This window comes from Rutilus rutilus (assembly GCF_951802725.1).
Source record: "Rutilus rutilus genome assembly, chromosome: 19".
Lineage (NCBI taxonomy): Eukaryota > Metazoa > Chordata > Actinopteri > Cypriniformes > Leuciscidae > Rutilus > Rutilus rutilus.
In genome coordinates this window covers 15,902,076-15,921,237 of record NC_140232.1, presented here as the reverse complement: position 1 = coordinate 15,921,237, position 19,162 = coordinate 15,902,076, and the positions used below count along the sequence as shown (strand labels likewise).

Here is a 19,162-nt window from a genome sequence, read left to right as displayed (position 1 = left end):
ATGAGTTTTATCGAGTTGATAAAAGAGCGCGCACTCTCTGTAGGCATATTCACATTTTGCCGCTATGTGGAAAAAATCCAGCAAAATGCGCCGGCGCGTTTGTCGACCCCAGAGGATTAACTTTAGCCTAACCATAAATTGTGATTTTTATATATATATATATATATATATATATATATATATATATATATATATATATATATGATCACTCACATCAAGACGCCGCTGCGGTGGTGGAGTCCATGCAGGAGGAGCAGCGTTTGGCACTGCGTCGCTTTTCAGCGCGAGCTGTTCGGAGAAGCCCATTTCCACCTCTATTGCGTTGGAGAAGCAATCCCGTGTAAAATTCAGGTTGCACACTTGAGCTCCACTGGCGAGGGAGGGCGTGGTGAGCTCGTACCAAGGGCGTGGTGAGCTGGAACCTGCTTACGTCACGTAGTACCACTTGCGTCACGTAGCACCGCAAACCTGAAGTAGCCACTGTTCAACCTGAAGAGGGCAGCACTCAGATGTTTTTACACCATATATTGTAGAATTAAAACACTTTTTATACCCAAATGTCAAAAAAGTTACTTGAATCAATGAACAGGACTAATAAAGCCCCATTCTTAGAGATCATTAACTAAAATAAGTTTGTTTAGGGTTCAGTTACCCTTTAAGAGCGGAAAGTTGCTCCGTCTTCGACTGCATGATAAACTGGAGGGAGTCACAAATGAACCGAAACTCTGCGTATAGGCTACTTGCCTTGTTTTCTTTTAAACGAATCAGTTTGAATTGAAAACAAATTCTCTCTCATTATGAAAGGTGCATTTCTCTCTATTGGCGCGTGCAGCAACGCCAACTTTATGCGTGCGCTTGAGTACGAAGCATATATTCCTCCCCCCAGTGGCCTATATGAATCATTGAGTCTGTAAAAAAAGTCAAAAATAAAGCTTTTATTTTTTATTTAGGTAATATGTAATGTATAGGGGTGTAACGATTCATCAACTACATCGATGTATCGATTTATATTCATAATGATCCAACTACATCGATCTGTGCTCGGCAAGTTATATCGATCTAGACATATATCGATCTAACATCGTTTTAAAAGGTAATGAATCGAATGTATCGATACTATGAAATAACGCATTGGATTTAAGCAAGTCAAACTTTATAAGGATGTTTTTTTCTTAGCACTTTTAATGATAAAGGCGTTAACCGTTACTCGATTCAGTCTGCCTATCTGTGACGTGATCGCCATGCGTGACGCGCCAGCAGCAGCGCGAAGACAACAAGCAGCGCAAAGTCTCTCACCTCAGAAAAACGGACTTTCCTGTCCTCTCAGCCGCTATAGCCTACTAGAGTAGCGCGCACTCTTCAATTGCACGCGCAAATGCGGCGGCGGCGCGCGCTGCAGGCTTATATCGTTTCACTAGCTATATATAAAGCACAAAATAAACTACAAGCATGCAACGTCGTTACGTTTTAAATTAGAAAAAACGTGTTGTCCAGATTCAGTATCTGCGGTCTGATGATGTTGTCAGGCTATATGTCCGTGTCATTATTCTATCATTATTTTCATAACTTCAACGTAACGAAATAAAGTCTCTCACCTCAGAAAAACGAAATCTCATGTCCTGTCATCGTTATACTGTGCTCCTAGCGTGCACTCTTTAATTGCACGTGCATAATTAATTGATACCTGATTCTCTTTCAAGAATTTTTGGCTAAAAAGTCACTGAATCGAGTTCAAGTCACTGAATCGTATCGGATCGTATCGTTCTAAATGAACCAATATCGTCCTTGAATCGTATCGACAACCACGAATCGCGATACGAATCGAATCGTTGTTAAAACGAATCGTTACACCCCTAAAACGGATTTAATAAAATTCTTATAGAAAAAAAAAAAAGATCATTCAGGAACCGAAATCAAAGTCAAGGTATCGGTATCGAAATCGAAAAATTTTGAACGATACCCAGGCCTAACTGTCAGCCTGGCAAAAATCTTATCACATCACTAAAACCACATTCATACTGCCAGTTGCTGTACTGCTTGGTCACTAGTAGTCATTCCTAGTTCTGTTTGCCCTAGTAATGCTTTTTAATTTTCAAGCCATGTGGTTTGAGGTATCATTCATGTCTGTAATGTGAATCATTGCATGAAATGGTCCTGGAACAGAAGTGAAATGCGAAGACACAAACGCATGTACTGGTATGTCCACTGTGGTGGGTTGTTTTGCCACAGCTGTTGTCATGGCAGCTGAGAGCTGAAATGTCACCACAACACACTGTCCAGTCATCCCATAATCACTGACACGAAGTCAAAATGGCACTGCATTTGATATTAGTTCAGCAAGTGTCATATCGTGATCTGAGAGATTTTTTTTTTTTTTTCTTGAGGTCTGAGATAAATTTGTATATCAAAAAGACTTTTGTATTTTGAAAATGAGTTATTTGAATATACACTACCGTTCAAAACTTTGGAGTCGATAATATTTTTTTTTATTCTGTTCATAAAGTGAATTTTATAAATAAAGGAAGTCTCTTATATTTACCTTATATTTATTTATTTTTTATTCCAGGTTTTCAGATTGAAGTTTTGTCATTCCATTTAAATTATTTAATTGCATAATCAAAAAGACCATCTAATCAATAAAAAAAAAAAACTATTTATAAAATAAGTAATAGTAAGCTATAAAATGTTTATTTAGGAATTCTGTGTTGTCTTTTTTAACTCATAAAACACAGAATCAAGAAAATATATACAATTTTGTTATCAAAACAGTGTTAATCAGATGAATGTATGAAACTTTAACAATTTTTTTTTTTTAAGTGTAGCCTAATTAAATTAGATTAGAAGAATGCCTTAAATGTTTTAACAAGGTGCTTCACAAAACAGATTTACAGTTTAAATAAAACATTTACAAAAAAATGACATTCTATGATATTCCTTTAAATGTTTTAATAAACTGTATTATTATTACTTTAAGTACGTACTGCTTTTCAATAGTGATATATTGTTATTTTTTTTAAGAAAAACTTTTACCAAACTTTGTGTAGTAGACAAAACTGCCACTCATTCACTCAAACACGTAGAACATGCAGACATCGAATTTAAAGGGATACTCCACTTTAAAATGAAAATTCTGTCATCATATACTCAGCCTCATGTTGTTTCAAACCTGTATGAATTTCTTTCTTCTGCTGAACAGAAAGGAAGATATTTAGAAGAATGTCAGTAACCAGACAGTTTCTGGTCTCATTGACTTCCATAGTAGGAAAAAAATATACTATGGAAGTCAATGAGACCAGAAACTGTCTGGTTACTGACATTCTTCTAAATATCTTCCTCAGCAGAAGAAAGAAATTCATAAAGGATTGAAACAACATGAGGGTGAGTATATGATGACAGAATTTTCATTTTAAAGTGGAGTATCCCTTTAAATAGCAATCTTTTTGTGCTTTAAAGGCACACTATCCAGTTTCCGTTTTTCTCAAACAGAGACCCCTAGAGTCGCTGTGGAGCACTTGTGGAGTAACGTTACTGTCGTAAAAACCACTCACGCAGAGCCGTCTCTGCACTCTTCCGACCGCGCTTTCTTCGTTTTCTTCGTCGACTCTGCCATGATTCACATCTGAAAAGCATGCTAGTGTCTTCCATAGAGGCTGCTTCATATGTTGTTGATGTATGTGACGTCGTGCCGTAAAGCATGTCGTGATTCTCGCGAGATTTGGCGGGGCGCCACCTCTCAAACTTGCTTTGCTGGTTTTGTTCGTGCATAAAAATTCACTAACCTGGTCAAGTTTTTCAATTGGCGTTTATTCCGTTTAGAATGCAGTGGGAAGTATTTCTCTCTGTTCCCTGATCATTCCGATTGAATTTCAGCGAGTGAAGATCAAATTTATTCTTGCGTCCGCAGACATCGATGTTCTGTTATTCAAACGATGTGGATTTGAAAACAGATGGATCGTAAGGTAATAATTATTCATTTCTTAGTATTCAGTGAAGTTGTTGATGCCCATTAGTGTGTTGTGTCAATGCTTTTAATTCTAATATTCCAACGGACAGCCAGACAAATTTTTTGACGGATGTGATAATGTCTGTGAGGGGTGAAATATGTTTTATATTTGGGTACTTATAAATGTGCTGGAGACATTCAGATGCTTTTTGCGTAGTTCATTATACTTATTTTATGGAAGGAAGTTATTTTGTGGCTTAAATAAATTGTTACACAGAGATTGACATGTTTGGTTTGGTTTGGTTTGGTTTCAGCTGTTGCTTATTCATTGACTTTAGAAAATCAAGTTCATTTTTTACTAGGAAAGGAGTAGTTTTGATTCACAAAGTTGTAAAGAGATTTTGGCTGGTCCACACTTTCTGAGACCCCGTTAAAGTTCTGATTGATGGTCAAGACTTGGTTTCAGGGATAAGGTTATAATAAGTTTAAGGGTAGGTTTAGGGTAGGGGTTCATGTTAGGCACTTATGGCGCTTTTCCATTACCAGTACCAGCTCGACTCGACTCGACTCGCCTCGACTCAGCTCGGCTCGGCTCGCTTTTCGCTCCGTTTTCCATTGCAGATAGTACCTCCGCAATAGTACCTGGACGTCATAGCGACGCCGCAGGAAACTGCCGTGACTTAATCTTTTACGCGAGACGCGTGAGACACACCCGCTACCCACACACACACACAGGGCAAAGGAGGAAATCGAGTGTATGCTGTTTTTGGATGTTTTTGTTTTTGCTGTTTTTTATTCAGGATACTCCGTCTGGCGCGTGCAATGATGACGCAGTGAATAGTGACGATTCTCTCTGACCAATCAGCAGTCTGCTGTGTTTTCACGTCACATTTTAGTATCGCCTCAGCTCGCCTAAGCCCGCTTAGAACCTCGCCGGAGGTGGTATGAAAAAAAGTACCTGGAAGCAGGTACAGGTACAAATTTTACACAGTGGAAAACCAAACAGAGCCGAGTCGAGCCGAGCCGAGCCGAGGCGAGCTGGTACTGTGTAGTGGAAAAGCGCCATTAGTAGCGATGGGTAGGGTAAGGAGCTGGAGACTGCATTGTGTCAATGAATGTCCTCACAAAGATAGATGTACAAGAAAGTGTGTGTGTTAGCACTTGTACCTGTTTGTGTGAAGGTTACTGCAGTGCATATCCATTTCTTAGCACAGGTTTGTTTATATATAGCAGCTTGGTGTTTTAATTCTCATGCACTCATTTGCACTTTTCGTTCTACACTGTGTATGTGTGAGTGAGAGAGAGTTATACAGCTTTGAGTCCTAAAGTGACTCTGTCAAATCCTCTTTCAAGTGTTAAATCCCGCCTGAAGTTTGGAATGCCCCTAGGGATGTTTTGAACATTAGCAAGGCTCTCAGGGTGTCCTCGGTCCTTGGGCTTTGTCTCTCTCTTTCCATGGACATCCTGGAATTGGATATTTTAGCCACATATTTTAATGTTAAAGGGGTTTCATGAAGATGAGATTAATTATGGAACATAGCATTTGCATCGTCTATATTCTCATAATCTTTCACGTGAGCCAGATGCCAGTAAAGTCAGATGCCACTAAAAATGTTGTTGGTGGTTATTGTTATTATTTGTTATTGTATTTTAGTTTGGTGATTCTGTCCAGGCACTTGCCTTGAGGACTGCTCTGCCTGAGTGCTCTTTAAGGGGTGATGAGAGAGAGAACAGCAGGCGCCCTCCCTGATCACTCCTCTTATATAACATTCTCTTCATGTGAGAGGATGAACCCAGAAGCTCTTTACCACACTTTAAACTAGCTGATTTTCCAATAGTCTCAACCACTGATCTGCTGTGTGTACATTCACCAGTTTATTATAAGATTTTACTGCTAAACAGTCTCTAAGCGGTTTTGTGTTGTAACCATCATTCTTTAGAGAAGAATGAGTGCATTGTATCTATCTCCAAGAACCCAAAATGTAAAAAAAAAAAGAAAAAGAAAAACCTGAAGTGCTGAATTGTATTAATTTGTGGTGCTTGCCAAGGCATGCATCACTATTGCTATTGCTCATGCTTAGGGGTTTGTTCAAATCCCCAAACCTATAAGGTGAATGAAACCTTGACACGTAACTCGTTTCAAACGCACAAATGCGCTTATTGTATGTGGTACTTATTGTACGTGTTAATCAGAGGAAAAGTAATTTAAGCCCACAGCTTTGACAAACACCACAAAGCATCTACAAGTTCTGAATGGGTACAATGATGTTTTTATGCAGGAGCACAGCAGCAGCAGTTCTATTGGAAAGATTGAGCCCATCTCTCCTGTGAGCCCGGTGCCCATGGAGGCTGACCTGGACCTGGTTCCCTCCCGCCTCTCCAAAGAGGAGCTAATCCAGAACATGGACCGTGTGGACCGGGAGATCACCATGGTGGAGCAGCAGATATGCAAACTGCGTAAAAAACAGGTAAGCTTCACCCCAGTTATCTTGAAGCTGTAAATATGTAGAGAAGTTTAGATAGCAACTCTATGAATCCTCCCCGCCAAGCACATTCTGGCCATTTATTTGCATAAAGGATCCTAAAATCCTTTTTTCAGGAAAAGTTGGCCTTTTAAAATAAGCACCAGGAAAGCATTGCAAAGCTTTTTATTTAGAAGAGGACAAGGATTTATTTCTAAGTACAGCTCAGTAATAAGCACAAGTAGATACTTTTCATCCACAGTGGAGTTAGTGTTATGTAATCTGGACGCTTTGAGTCTGGTAGCAGTAGTAGACGAGTGTGTGTGCGGGGAGCAGAGTTGTGATTATTGTGTGGTTATTGCCTCAGCAGGCCACACGGCTACAAACACACTTCCTCTGTTTCCTCTCGGTCTCCTTCCTTCCTTTTTCTCTCCCTCTCAAGCTCTCTTTCTCTCTCTTGGCAGTGCCATTACTCAGTGGTCTACTTCAAACATTAATGCAGCAGTATAATTTTAGGTCACTTATTTCAGCGGAATAATTGCATCAAGTACATTCAACTATTATATGTTTTAATTTGCACAAGAGTAAATGCATGTATAATAAGACTATTTTATAAGGTTGCGTTAGAACTTATTCTCTGATATTTCTAGTCTCTTTTTTTTTTTTATCAGGGCCATTGCAGAAAATATATAAGCAGACCTTGTCTTCTTGTAAAACAGACCCCCCCATTCACTTGAGGTTTTGGACCGTGTCCAAACTGCTGCTCAATAAATCGAAGCCACCTGCGCACTCCATGGGCTAGTCCATTGTGGGGTCGATGGAGGATTGGAGAGGGAGTGAAACGGCTTTGAGCCTGAGTGGTTGTATAAGTACAGTCACGCTACCAAGAAAAATGAACCTCTCCTCATCTGCCCCACAACCCCATACTGTTTTTTTTCTGAAAGATTTGGCATCTATTTTCAGTGAGGTAACGGACCCCGTCCATCTCTCTCCTCTCCCCTCCCCTCAGGTTTGCTCCAAGCATTAAAACATCTGGGGCAATTAAATGGTGCGGTAAACTTTAACGTAAAGCGGGGGAGTGATGGAGGGAAGAGAGAAGTGAGAATATCAGATTACCGTGTGTTTGTCTGTCTGTGAGCTCGGCGGGGCGGCTCGTTTATTTTCTTTAACTCAGCGCACACACAGCATCTTGATCCTGCACTAGAGCTGATCCATATGAGTTTTGGCTTATGTTTGCAAGGAGGCCCATTTCAGGATTTCATTGCAGCCAGGGCCTCTGTGTTTGTGTGTGCATCTGTGTGTAAACTGATTTTTTTTTATCATTAATCTTTGACTATTAAGTTGTCTCGCTGACTCTCTTAGCTAAAGCGTTAGTGCTCTTCAGCCAATCAGATAACTTTTCTGTCATTTCTTCTGATGTGGAGGTAGCGTTAAAATTAGCTCACATAATATTGGATCCTTGTTGTGTCTGTCTGATTATATCAGTAGTTACATTAGTCCTCTTTCATCAGTATAAATAAGAGTTTCAGTATAGTTATTTTTAGAGATGCGCCGGTGGATAGGCCATTTAGTCGGTTGTTTAAAAACAGCTGACGATCAGGGCCGATTATATCCTGTCAATCAAAAGGGTGCGGAAAAAACTTGTCGGACTGCAACTCATACTGTGTGTGAAGAAAATGTCTCACGTTCAATTGAGGGCAAGTTAATGTAGTGCGCCTCCCATCCAATAATTCCAAAGAGCTTTGTGCTTTGTTACTTCTGATACGAAACATAGTCTCATCTTTCAGATTCTGTCCATTTTATTTTGTTTTGTTTTGACACTCTTAAATGTGACGTGACAGATGGCTGTAGTGCCTCAGTTTAAGCAGCAGCCAGAGCACAAGTCTTTTCTTCCACATTATTACAAGTTATAAAATAACTTAAAAACATACATGGATTTCATGTATGAAGGTATGTTGAAAGATGCAGTACAACATACCGAAACCTGTCTCATGTAATCACTTGTTTCAACCGTGGAAAGATGTCAATAAATCTAACAGCTTGTGAACAATGTCACTTAATGTTGCATTTACCTCAGGAAAGTTATCCGATGTTCACGGTTCATTAGTTAGTTAAAAAACTATATTAGTTAACTATATATGCATGTTTGAATAAATTTCCCATGAAGACAAGTGCTTATTAAAACTGCTTATGTGCATCTGTGTTGTATACAAACACTTTTTATTGGCGTGTAATTATTATATCTGAAAATAAATAGCAGTTGAATATAATACCTCTGTTGTTACTTGTAAACTATGATATTATAGTGTACCAAATGAGAAGGTTCCCTGTATAGTTTGCAGCATTATTTTCCTTAAGAAAAATCAAACTATTGGTGTCTGCATCGGCAGATATCATTCTGAAAAATCAGCTATCATTATCGGCGGAAACATGTAGTATCGGTGCATCTCTTTGTCATTATTGATTTATGGCAGTCGCCGTTGTCAGGAAGGTCTTTCATGCTCTGTATTTTCTTTTAGCAACAACTGGAGGAAGAGGCTGCGAAACCCCAGGAGCCAGAGCGCACCATCTCACCTCCACCCAGTGAAGCCAAACACCGCAGCCTTGTCCAGATCATCTATGATGAAAACAGGGTGAGAACAAAAACATTCACTGCGCATACTGCATCTTATATACTGTGTGTGTGTATATATCATGTATATATCATATATATATTAGGGCTGTCACTTTGTGATCGAAATTCGAAAAACAAAAATATGGAATCGATTTTAACGGCCTTCTCGGAGCACGTCACAATACTCCCGCAGCAAATGCACATCACACAGCAACTGCAGGCTCTGACAAACACACATAACAGCAAATTATACTTCTGCATAATGTGTCTCTTTTTACTACAAAAATGTGAATTCTGCTGGTATTCAGACAGTCTCATGCTTACAGATACAGATTCGGGCTACGGGCTACAATCGCCTACGTAGGCGAAATTTGTTTGACATTTATAATCGTAAACACAGCCATGTTGAAGCCTGCAGTAATGTTTTTTTGTTCATTGATGTTATGGCAGTCCACTCTGCTTATTGTTTTTTGAGAATGTTGCACTCCTGTTTGTCATTGTGCACGAAACTTCATGCCAATAAATCATCAGAAATATTGCTGACTTGTGCGCGTCTCAAGTGCTGTGCAAAAGTCTGGTATTTTGTATTTTCACACCGAAAATGGAAACATGCCTACAAAGCTACCTGAAAAACTAAAAGTGTACCTCAGACAAAAGCTGTTTTAAACGCAAAGTGTTAGGGCTGGGCGATATGGCCAAAAAAAAAAATCCCCGATTTTTTTACAAAAAATCCGATTTACGATTTAAATCGATTTTTTTTTTTTTTTCTTCCCCTACTTAAAATCAATCTGCAGATGACAAAGAAATTGTTCAAACAATTTTTAACTGTATTTTGTTTTGATTTTCCCTTCTGGGATTTGATTTGGATTTTCCCCTTGGGGTTAAAGAGCAATCAGAAACAACAAGCCAAAAAGACAAGATGGCAGGCCCTGGCTTTGTAAACAGTGAAAATGTAACATAACGTAACATACCGTAACATGAAATGGGTGGATTGGGATTGGTGGGGAACGTTAATTTTTTTTTTTCATCACAATCAAGTGTAATGTGATTGTCAAAACATTTGGTAACTAAACAGAATTTTATTAAGTTTAGTGACTGGTATGCTACTGTTTTTATTAGCCTATTGCTTTCACAATTTCAATTCAATTCTTGTGATTTGATTCTGATCTTGATTCAATATCGATTCCTTTGGATAAATACTAGGTACAGTAGATAGGCTACATGTTAATTTAAAGCCCTGTCAGCTGGTATTATTATTAAAGGTTAAAAATAGCATCTCAAATTAAATATTATGCGTTTTTTTATAATAACAAGTTCAACATTATAATATTTGAATGATATAGGTAAAAATATAATAAATATGTAATATAGTTATCATATTTAGCAAAATACTACTCTATACAGCAATTATTTTAAAGTCCAACTAACGTGCTATGGTCATTAATGGGCTTTCCAGAGGTAAAAGTAACTTTACATGACCTACATTTATTTACATTTATATTGTCCTCTAGCTGTTATTATAGACCTCTTTCCGCAGTTGAAAAACACAGATCGATCGATTTTATTTCATTTCGGTAAGTTGAACTGTATCTTTCAAATTACCTATTGATCATTCGTGTTTATTTAGCCTACTATTAACTAGTAGTAAAGAGTAACAGATGATCGGTTCACGTGACGCTTGAAATCTGTCAGCGATCTGTCAAGCGCCAAAACGGTGTTTATTGTTTGAATTTCGTGATTAAATCGACAGAATCTGAGAGCTGAGAATTTGTTTCATAGCAATAGTAACCTTCTCTTTCTTGTCTGTCGGTGTCAGTGTCCTCTTTGCTTCGCGACTTTTCTCTGCGTGAGAAAATGGATGTGTGGCGTGAGAGCGTTTAAAAAGTGACGATTGCGTGAGTCTCACGGTGAATTCGTTAGAGTTGGCAGCACTGCGGATTCAGTTTGTAAGACTGTAGGTTGTTTTTTTGGCGGGTGTGTTTGTGCTGCCGCGGTCTTGCCGTGTTGTTTGTGTATCTCTATGCCAAACGCGCGGGGGAAGAGCTGAGCCCGTTCGGAGCTACGGGAGCCCAGAGGGGAGCGTCTGCGAATGTTAAAGAGAAAACCGATTTTCATTCAAAAAAATCGACGTAAACTGCACATTCGAATTAATCGATAAAATCGATTTATCGCCCAGCCCTACAAAGTGTGGTCGCACCAACTATTGATTTGATTTAGTTAAGTTAATTGATAAATAAAATCTATTTATGACCTTATTTTTGAAAGCCTCCTCACTTTACAGCATTTTCACACAAGTGCCTAAAACTTTTCACAGTGCTGTAGTTTTGAATGTTGGTTTCTTCAAGTGTCTTGTGGAGACTTAGCCACAGTTCTGAATTTAGTCTGTATCATTTTCTATTTCTTCATGTAATCACAGACAGACTCGTTGATGGTGAGATCAGATCTCTGTGTGGAGCATACCGGCTGTTGTCAGACTCCTTGCATACAGGAATCTCACTGGATTATTACAATGGCAAAATACATGTTTGGAAATGTAAACTGATATTTCCTATTGACAAACTTCAGCAAATAGTAGTTAAAAAAAAAGTTTTGCACAGTACTATGTATATATATGTGTGTATATTCCTATGTTAGACAAGTACACACATATATATACATAGTACTGTGCAAAACTTTTTTTTTACTACAAAAAAAAAACTTTCTTACAAAACTTTCTTAAAAAACTTACAAAACTTTTTTTAGTTAAAAAAAAAGTTTTGCACAGTACTATGTATATATATGTGTGTATATTCCTATGTTAGACAAGTACACACACATTTTAAACAAATGAATGCTGATATTCAGAGAAAGTCATCTTTGAACAGACACAGGTAAGTCAAACAGCTGTGACAGACCTTAATGAGAGAAACGAGCTGTTAAAGGTGTAATGAGGTGCTGCAGTCAATTGGTTGTGAACTCAGCCCCCCCGCCACCACATGACTCAGAGACACAGTCCATTATGCTGAATCACACCACTTCTCCAGCTCCAGAGACTCTCTCAGACAGAACCATTGACTAATCTTAATTCTCACACTGTGTACTAAATTGCTGTTAAAAGCATAATACATACTTGTTAATTTGTATAAAGACAGTACACCAGAATTGGCATGTACCACCTTGTCATACATTTGTGTATTGATGCGACTATAACATTAGGCTCTAGCTGGAAATTTTGACATTATTCCTTGCCTGTACTTGTCTACAGTAAATTAATGAAAAAGTCCAAACGGAACCTTTACAGAAAATCCAAATGGAAATAGCATTCCATCTATGCTCCTTTGAAATACTTTGAGGCACTATGATTTGGGGTGCACTACTCTTAAGCTTGCATATTCTATACAATGGATTCTATGTAAATTAGGATGCAGTTGTAGAAAGTCACACAGTATACAATGTGTCTGTGGTGCTAGGGGTCCCTCTAGTGGGGAGAGACTAGAGGATTAAAGAAGAGAGTCAAACTGGGGGTAGGGCTTATATATAATATAAAATATTTATTTGCATCTTGTTTTTATGAGAAATTGACTTCAAGTACTTTGTTACTAACAGATATGTTAGTAATGGAGTTTTGGCTGTGATAATCTGTTAACATATGATTATAAAGGCACAAAAAACATGATGACAGTTATCCAGTATTTGGGCCATCTGAGAGTCCAATATGTAGCACATTTTTATTTGTTAATGTGGTGGTTGTTTTTTTATTTCATTTCTTTTCTGGTTGTTGCGTCTTGTCTGCGTCTCAAACCACCTCCTGAGGTTTGAGTGATCAGATTACTGGCACATTTTTGGCACAAAATTTCTGCTTACCCTGCTGAAAGCTTCATGCATCTCCATCATAATTTAATCTGCCTTTTACTGTTCTCTACCTCAAGTGTATCCAGGTCAGAACTTTCGTTTCCTCTGTCAGGTGGTTCTGGCTTCCGTCCTGCTGTGATCTTTTAATCACACCCTCCATCTCTTAATCCATTAAGGTCTCTCATGCTGCGATACTGCCGAAGAGGGCTCACTCCTTCCTGCTCTCTTCCAGGAAGCACTCAATGCTCTCTGAAATCCATGAGATAGAATACAGAAGCTAGTTTTGTTAAAGTGCCAGTATCACGCCGATTCACAGTGGGAGAGGAAATTGTCTTATTAAAGGTGCCATGTTCTACAGTACCAGTTTGTTGTTTTCCTTTGAAGTGCACTGATAATGTTGGACCAGATTCCAGCAGGAAAACAGGTTTTGTATCCTTTCTCCCTGGGAAATAAAAGAGCTAATTTGACTACAGTACCTTTTAATACACCTCTATGTAAATAACCTGTTATGATTATCTAACCTATTTGCATTGGGCAAATCAATAAAACAGCTCTAACAGTAAACTAGTATTCATTAAAATACAAATACTACATAAAGCAAGCATGCATGCATATGTCAACCAAATGAAGACAAAGATATTGGGCATATTTGAGCATTGCTTTTGACCAATAATATACATTGGTATATCAATTATTTCAATAAAATTTTGTAATTGAAATTTGCACCTACATATGAAAATAAATTGAATTATTATTTGTATAAATATATTTTTTATTTAATCAGTTTTTAGAATAATATATGTACCAATGGTTTACTTTATATTTTAATGTAATATTATTAATAATTAATAGTAATATTATTTAATAATTTTTAATTACATTTTGTTTTTTAAATCGTAAAATCTTCATAATATGAAAAAAAGATAAATTGAAGAAAATGAATAGAATGATCAGTTATCAGTGCAGCTGCTGTTTGCAGCCCTACTTATATGAAACGAGTAGTTTGCCAGGGCAGCTGAAGTTGCTGTATTCTGAATAGTTATGTAAATGTGGGTGGTCATAATTGTATGTACTCATGGTTGACGTCATAATCAGTGATATTTGAATGACTCAGTTTAGTTTTTATAAGGAGTGTGCCTAGTATTGTGAAAGTAAGGGAAAGCCTGTTTTCCATGTTGCGTCCCCTTTAAAATGATGACAGGCTGATTGTTTGCTTATTTTGGAGCTGCTCTTAGTGAGGTCATAAACAAGAATATATTGAATACACTATGTAAATGAAGTAAGCATCAATGGATAGTAGAAAGTGCCCTATTTATCCAATCTCAGTAATGGAATAAAATCACCCCATTACTTTTTGAGTGTGCATTAGTACCTGTGTGTGACTATTCTTAAAAGTTTTCAGTTTTGTTTGCGCGAGAGAAAAATAATGTACTTCTACGGGCTTTTGTATGAAAGAGACACACAAGCCACACAAAACTGCCAACAATCTGCTGCTTTTGTCACCATATCCCTATTAGGTCTCCATTTTTTTTCTCTTTCTCTTACTTTCTCTCTCTGTATTTGAGTAGGACAGCACATAATGTAATAGATTCTTCTGTCTTTATTGCATCTAATTGGATTACCTCCCCAGCCATCTTTCTCTCTCCCCCCCCTCTTCCTCTTTCATAAAGAGTGGGGAGAGAGATAGATGGCAGAGGGCAGCGAGTGTATTCTGTTGAGACCTCTATTAATAGTACATCCCTTATACACTTGCTTGTTTATGTGTGTGCACTAGAGAGAGAGTGTAAGGTGTGTTGCTGTGGTGATGTGCTGCTGACATGTGCGCCTTGTGTGTTTTTTGAACAGAAAAAAGCAGAGGAGGCTCACCGGATCCTGGAGGGACTCGGACCCCGAGTAGAGCTGGTGAGTCCACATTTTTATCTCCTTCCTTTTTTTCACATATCGTCCCTATTTTTCCCCAGCAATCTTCTCTATTAAAAATAACTTAAGGTGTCAGCTGATCCCAATATATTCGTTTATTGCAGTATCAGCTCAGCTCATGTACTTGCACAGTGTACTTTTCAAAGATAGATGGGGTCGTGTCACATTAGCCAGTTATGTTAGAGTTGACATTGACAGGGTCTTCAGTTTGTCATCATGTTCTGTGACAACATTCATCAAAACCATCGCAATATCTTAATATTTAACAGGTTTTTCTACAATGAATGAGCTGATTTCTCAAATCATAAAAAAAAAGGTTTTATTTTTTTATGTGAGCTTCACATTTGAGGTGTATGAAAACCGACTGCTGTAACATGACCTCCACAGTGTGAATTGAAATATGAACTCCTTCAGCCTGCGAGTCTGTCTGACTGGATACACTGCTGCATATTTGTTAACAACATGGCTGTTGACCTCGTGTAGAAGCGTTTGGCACAACTCCACTCATCATCCATTACATTAGAAACCAAACAGGAAGTGACCTCCAATGTTTTGATAATCGAGATGATAGAGCAGCCTTTCTAGTGCCGCCCATTTGATCAAATGCTCCGGACTTCTGTGACAGAGAAGAGACTTACTGCCACACATCCATTTTCCTTCACATCCAAAATCCTTCACTTGACCTCTCAGACGAGTGCATGATGATGGTGATGATAGCAGAAGGTTTTAGATGTGGTGTTGGAGAGGACAATCTTCTTTGTGTTTTTGGGCTTGGCTGAAAAATGGGCCGTTAGAAAAATAAAAGTTCTCCCAGAGCTGGGCTGCCTTGATGTGACCGCGGTGTTTGTGTGTGTGAAACTCAACTCTACTGCTTTCATCTGTCTCCCCTACAGCCTTTGTACAACCAGCCGTCTGATACCAAACAGTACCATGAGAACATCAAGATGTGAGTATGCCTCTCTCTGTCTCCCTCTCTTTCCTTAAAAACTCAAAAACAACTGTGTCCACTGAGAGATATAGAAATCTGAAGCCTAACTAATTACAATCATGCTTATTTTCCATCTCAATTAGTGCAGTTTATAATTATTGAGGGTTGAAACTGAGAACTAGCATTGTTGGCACACAGGCATAGACCCCAATTAATATTCTAATATTGTAGTTCCTTATATGTTCGTTCGTTTAGTCCTTCGTTTGCAAAATTTATTTGGTCTTCGTAATTTTGCTTCTGAGCCCTGTGCATCATGCAGCTGAAGACCATTTGGGTTTTTTGAACTGTTCTCTTGGTTGCACAGAGAAGTGCAAAAAAATTATTAAATATTATCACTTATTTATTGTGGCTAACAAATCCCCTACTTCCAATTTTCTGTAATCCTTCTGATGTTTTGGGTTATTAGGCCTCATCATATTCAGACCGTGAGAAAGAGAGAGAATATATATTTCAACCTTTCAATTTAAGCTTTTTTTTACTCAGGAGTCCTTTATTGACCTGAGCAGCACCAGTGAGAAATATTTGTGTAAGAGGTGATGTGTGTGTAGATCATAGGCGTTGAGCTGCATTCTAGGTTCCAGTGTGTCTCGTACAGCAGCTTACAGTGCCACCTCTGCAGCTACTCAATTAATCTCACTCACACATGTACATGCTTTAACCAACCATTTAAAGAGATCTAAGTGCACCAGTAGTACATGTCAAATGCGCAGTCTGAGAGAGATCTGAAACACACACACACCCTCATGTAGGAATCAATCATTAATGCAGGATGAGAGTAGATTAATGGTCGTGACCTTTGTCATGTGTGAGGTTGGCAGCCAGGAATGAATCGGTATGGAGTGAGAGAATTAATGCTGATTACTAATCTGAGCTGTATTGCTAGCTAACTAGCTCACTCTCTGCCATTGAAGGAGGGACCCAAGTCATATCTATGGACATAGAGTAGGGCTCTTTTATCTTGGGCCGGTATGCAAAATGTTTATGATTAGGGTTCCTTTCTATCACATAAAGCTCACTGATATGCAAACTTGGGCTTGAAGTTCTCTTGATGTGTGCATGCAAATATTGATAAGACGCATTACAGCAGAAGTTTAGAAGTGGCCATTTTTGTTAAGTTTAATGTTTTAACTTTCCCCCTTTACAGAAATCAGGCAATGAGGAAGAAGCTCATTCTGTATTTCAAAAGAAGAAATCATGCTCGGAAGCAGTGGGTAAGTGAAAGCATTCAAACACACAGGTCCCTGTACCTGAATATTAGGCAACCAGCATATAGCTGTCCATAGAGGTGGTTGAAGTTATCATGTCAAGTTATTGAATGATGGGGTGGTTAAAATTACATTGGAACTGTTAGCTGTCAGTAATCAGTTTCATTTTAATGTTTCCTCTCTTGATGACTCTACTGCAGTGTACTCTATCTAGATTTTGATTTTCATCCTTTACATTCTGACTGGTGTGCTCAGGAACAGAAATTCTGTCAGCGCTACGACCAGCTAATGGAGGCCTGGGAGAAGAAAGTCGAGCGCATTGAGAATAACCCACGCCGCAGAGCCAAAGAGAGCAAAGTGCGGGAGTACTATGAAAAGCAGTTTCCTGAGATCCGCAAACAGAGAGAGATGCAGGAACGCATGCAGAAGTGAGTGGTCATATGCATCTTGAGCTTTGGAGACTTTTGCATGGTCATCATGTGTGGTTTCATAAGCTCAGGCTGATAGGAATGTGTTAACGTCTGTATTTGTGCGTTTTTCTACAGTAGAGTGGCTCAGCGAGGTGGAGGTCTGGCCTCAGGGGCCCGCAGCGAACATGAGGTTTCTGAGATCATCGATGGCATTTCAGAGCAAGAGGTAGGAGTGCAACTTTGATAAACACATAGTGTTTCCTGCACTGCTTTTCAGTGTCAAATCTACAGCACCACAGCTGAAGATTACACTTTACCGTAGTTAGCTTTACACACCAGTTAGCTTGCAGTCTGAATTTGATGAGATGCGTTTTGTTAAAAAATATCTATTGAAATATGAGTCAATAAATCAAATCTTATACCATTCAAAAGTTTAGAATGGCAATTAGAAAAACAAGAAGTTTTATTTACCAAATACACATTTAGTTGATCAAAAGTGACCGTAAAGACATTTATAATGTTACAAAAGATTTCTATTTCAAATAAATGCTGTTCTTTTGAACTTTCAGGAATCCTCAGCCTTGGTGAGCATAAGAGACTTCTTTCAAAAACATTAAAAAAATCTTACCAACCCCAAACTTTTGAACGGTAGTGTATGTATGTTTCTTAAACAGTATTGTATACACTCAGGGGCTGCAAACGATTCTATAGGAAATGCTGTTACACACAACAGATAAGCATACTCTTGAAAATAAAATGTATGTGTGCCTGTCTGGAAAGTGCACAAATGTCAAAGTGACTTTAAAACTCAAGGTCTCTTGCACAACAAGGAGGGTTTTGTGGCTGATCTACTTCCTAAACTCAGACACAGATTCAGTGTCCACATATTTGCTTGTTTCTGACTTTGCTTGTGAAATTTTTACATATTTATTTTTCTTCGCCTTTCTTTCTCTTTCTGCAGAACTCAGAGAAGCAGATGCGTCAGTTAGCCGTCATTCCTCCCATGTTGTTTGATGCCGAACAGCAGAGGATAAAGTTCATCAACATGAACGGGCTGATGGACGATCCCATGAAGGTCTACAAAGATAGACAGGTCATGAACATGTGGAGCGAACAGGAGAAGGACACTTTTCGTGAGAAGTACGTTCTGCGCTCATTGTGTGGATGTGCATGTTGATTTTGCATGAATGAATGAGTTGTAAAATCTGTACTAAGATGCATCAGTTTGTAGGACCAGCAAGAGCTTTCAAGAGCTCAGCAGTTTTTGTGCATGTGGTCATGTTTGTTCGAGATGCAGTGCTAGTAAAAAAAAAAAAAAAAAAGAAATCTGTGCTGATGCTGAGGTAAGCACAACTACTTGAGCGGACTTCTCCAGTCATCTACGGGCCAACTGAAAATATCATGCAACTGAAATAAACATGCAATAGAGTTTTAGTGGCCATGAGCTGTCCTTCATTTTGAAAGCTTAAAAAAGGACAAAGAAGTGCTATAAAAGCACTATAACAGTAGCCCATATGATTAGTATGACTAATAAATCTGTTAGTCAACATGGCAAATTCGCGAGTTGCGAAATCTGTGTGGGGAAATGTTGCCCAGAAAATTTGTGTATTCTTATTGAAAATTTGCTGAACAATGGTAAATGTGACCACATCTCTACACCACCTCTGCAATAAAAACAACAACATATACACCACTTATAGTTCAAGTTTGACTTGACATTGTAGGGATGTCATGATGTGGACATTTCTGCAGATAGATTTTAACTTCAGTGCATCACTACCAATCTGCA

At 38.5% G+C, this 19,162-nt stretch overlaps 1 protein-coding gene across 3 annotated transcripts in view; it reads left to right on the top strand.

Annotated features, from left to right (window-relative positions):
• ncor2 (nuclear receptor corepressor 2) overlaps window positions 1-19,162 on the top strand; it is a 110,365-nt gene that overhangs the window by 51,655 nt on the left and 39,548 nt on the right. For 2 of the 3 annotated variants that reach the window (XM_084389875.1, XM_084389874.1), the window contains exons 5-12: window positions 6,223-6,411; window positions 8,925-9,038; window positions 14,696-14,752; window positions 15,664-15,716; window positions 16,903-16,969; window positions 17,219-17,391; window positions 17,509-17,599; window positions 18,335-18,513. In XM_084389875.1, the coding sequence (XP_084246001.1) occupies window positions 6,223-6,411; window positions 8,925-9,038; window positions 14,696-14,752; window positions 15,664-15,716; window positions 16,903-16,969; window positions 17,219-17,391; window positions 17,509-17,599; window positions 18,335-18,513 (923 nt within the window). Of the gene's footprint in view, window positions 1-6,222; window positions 6,412-8,924; window positions 9,039-14,695; window positions 14,753-15,663; window positions 15,717-16,902; window positions 16,970-17,218; window positions 17,392-17,508; window positions 17,600-17,942; window positions 17,958-18,334; window positions 18,514-19,162 lie in introns of all 3 variants that reach the window. The other variant, XM_084389873.1, reaches the window with a different exon arrangement.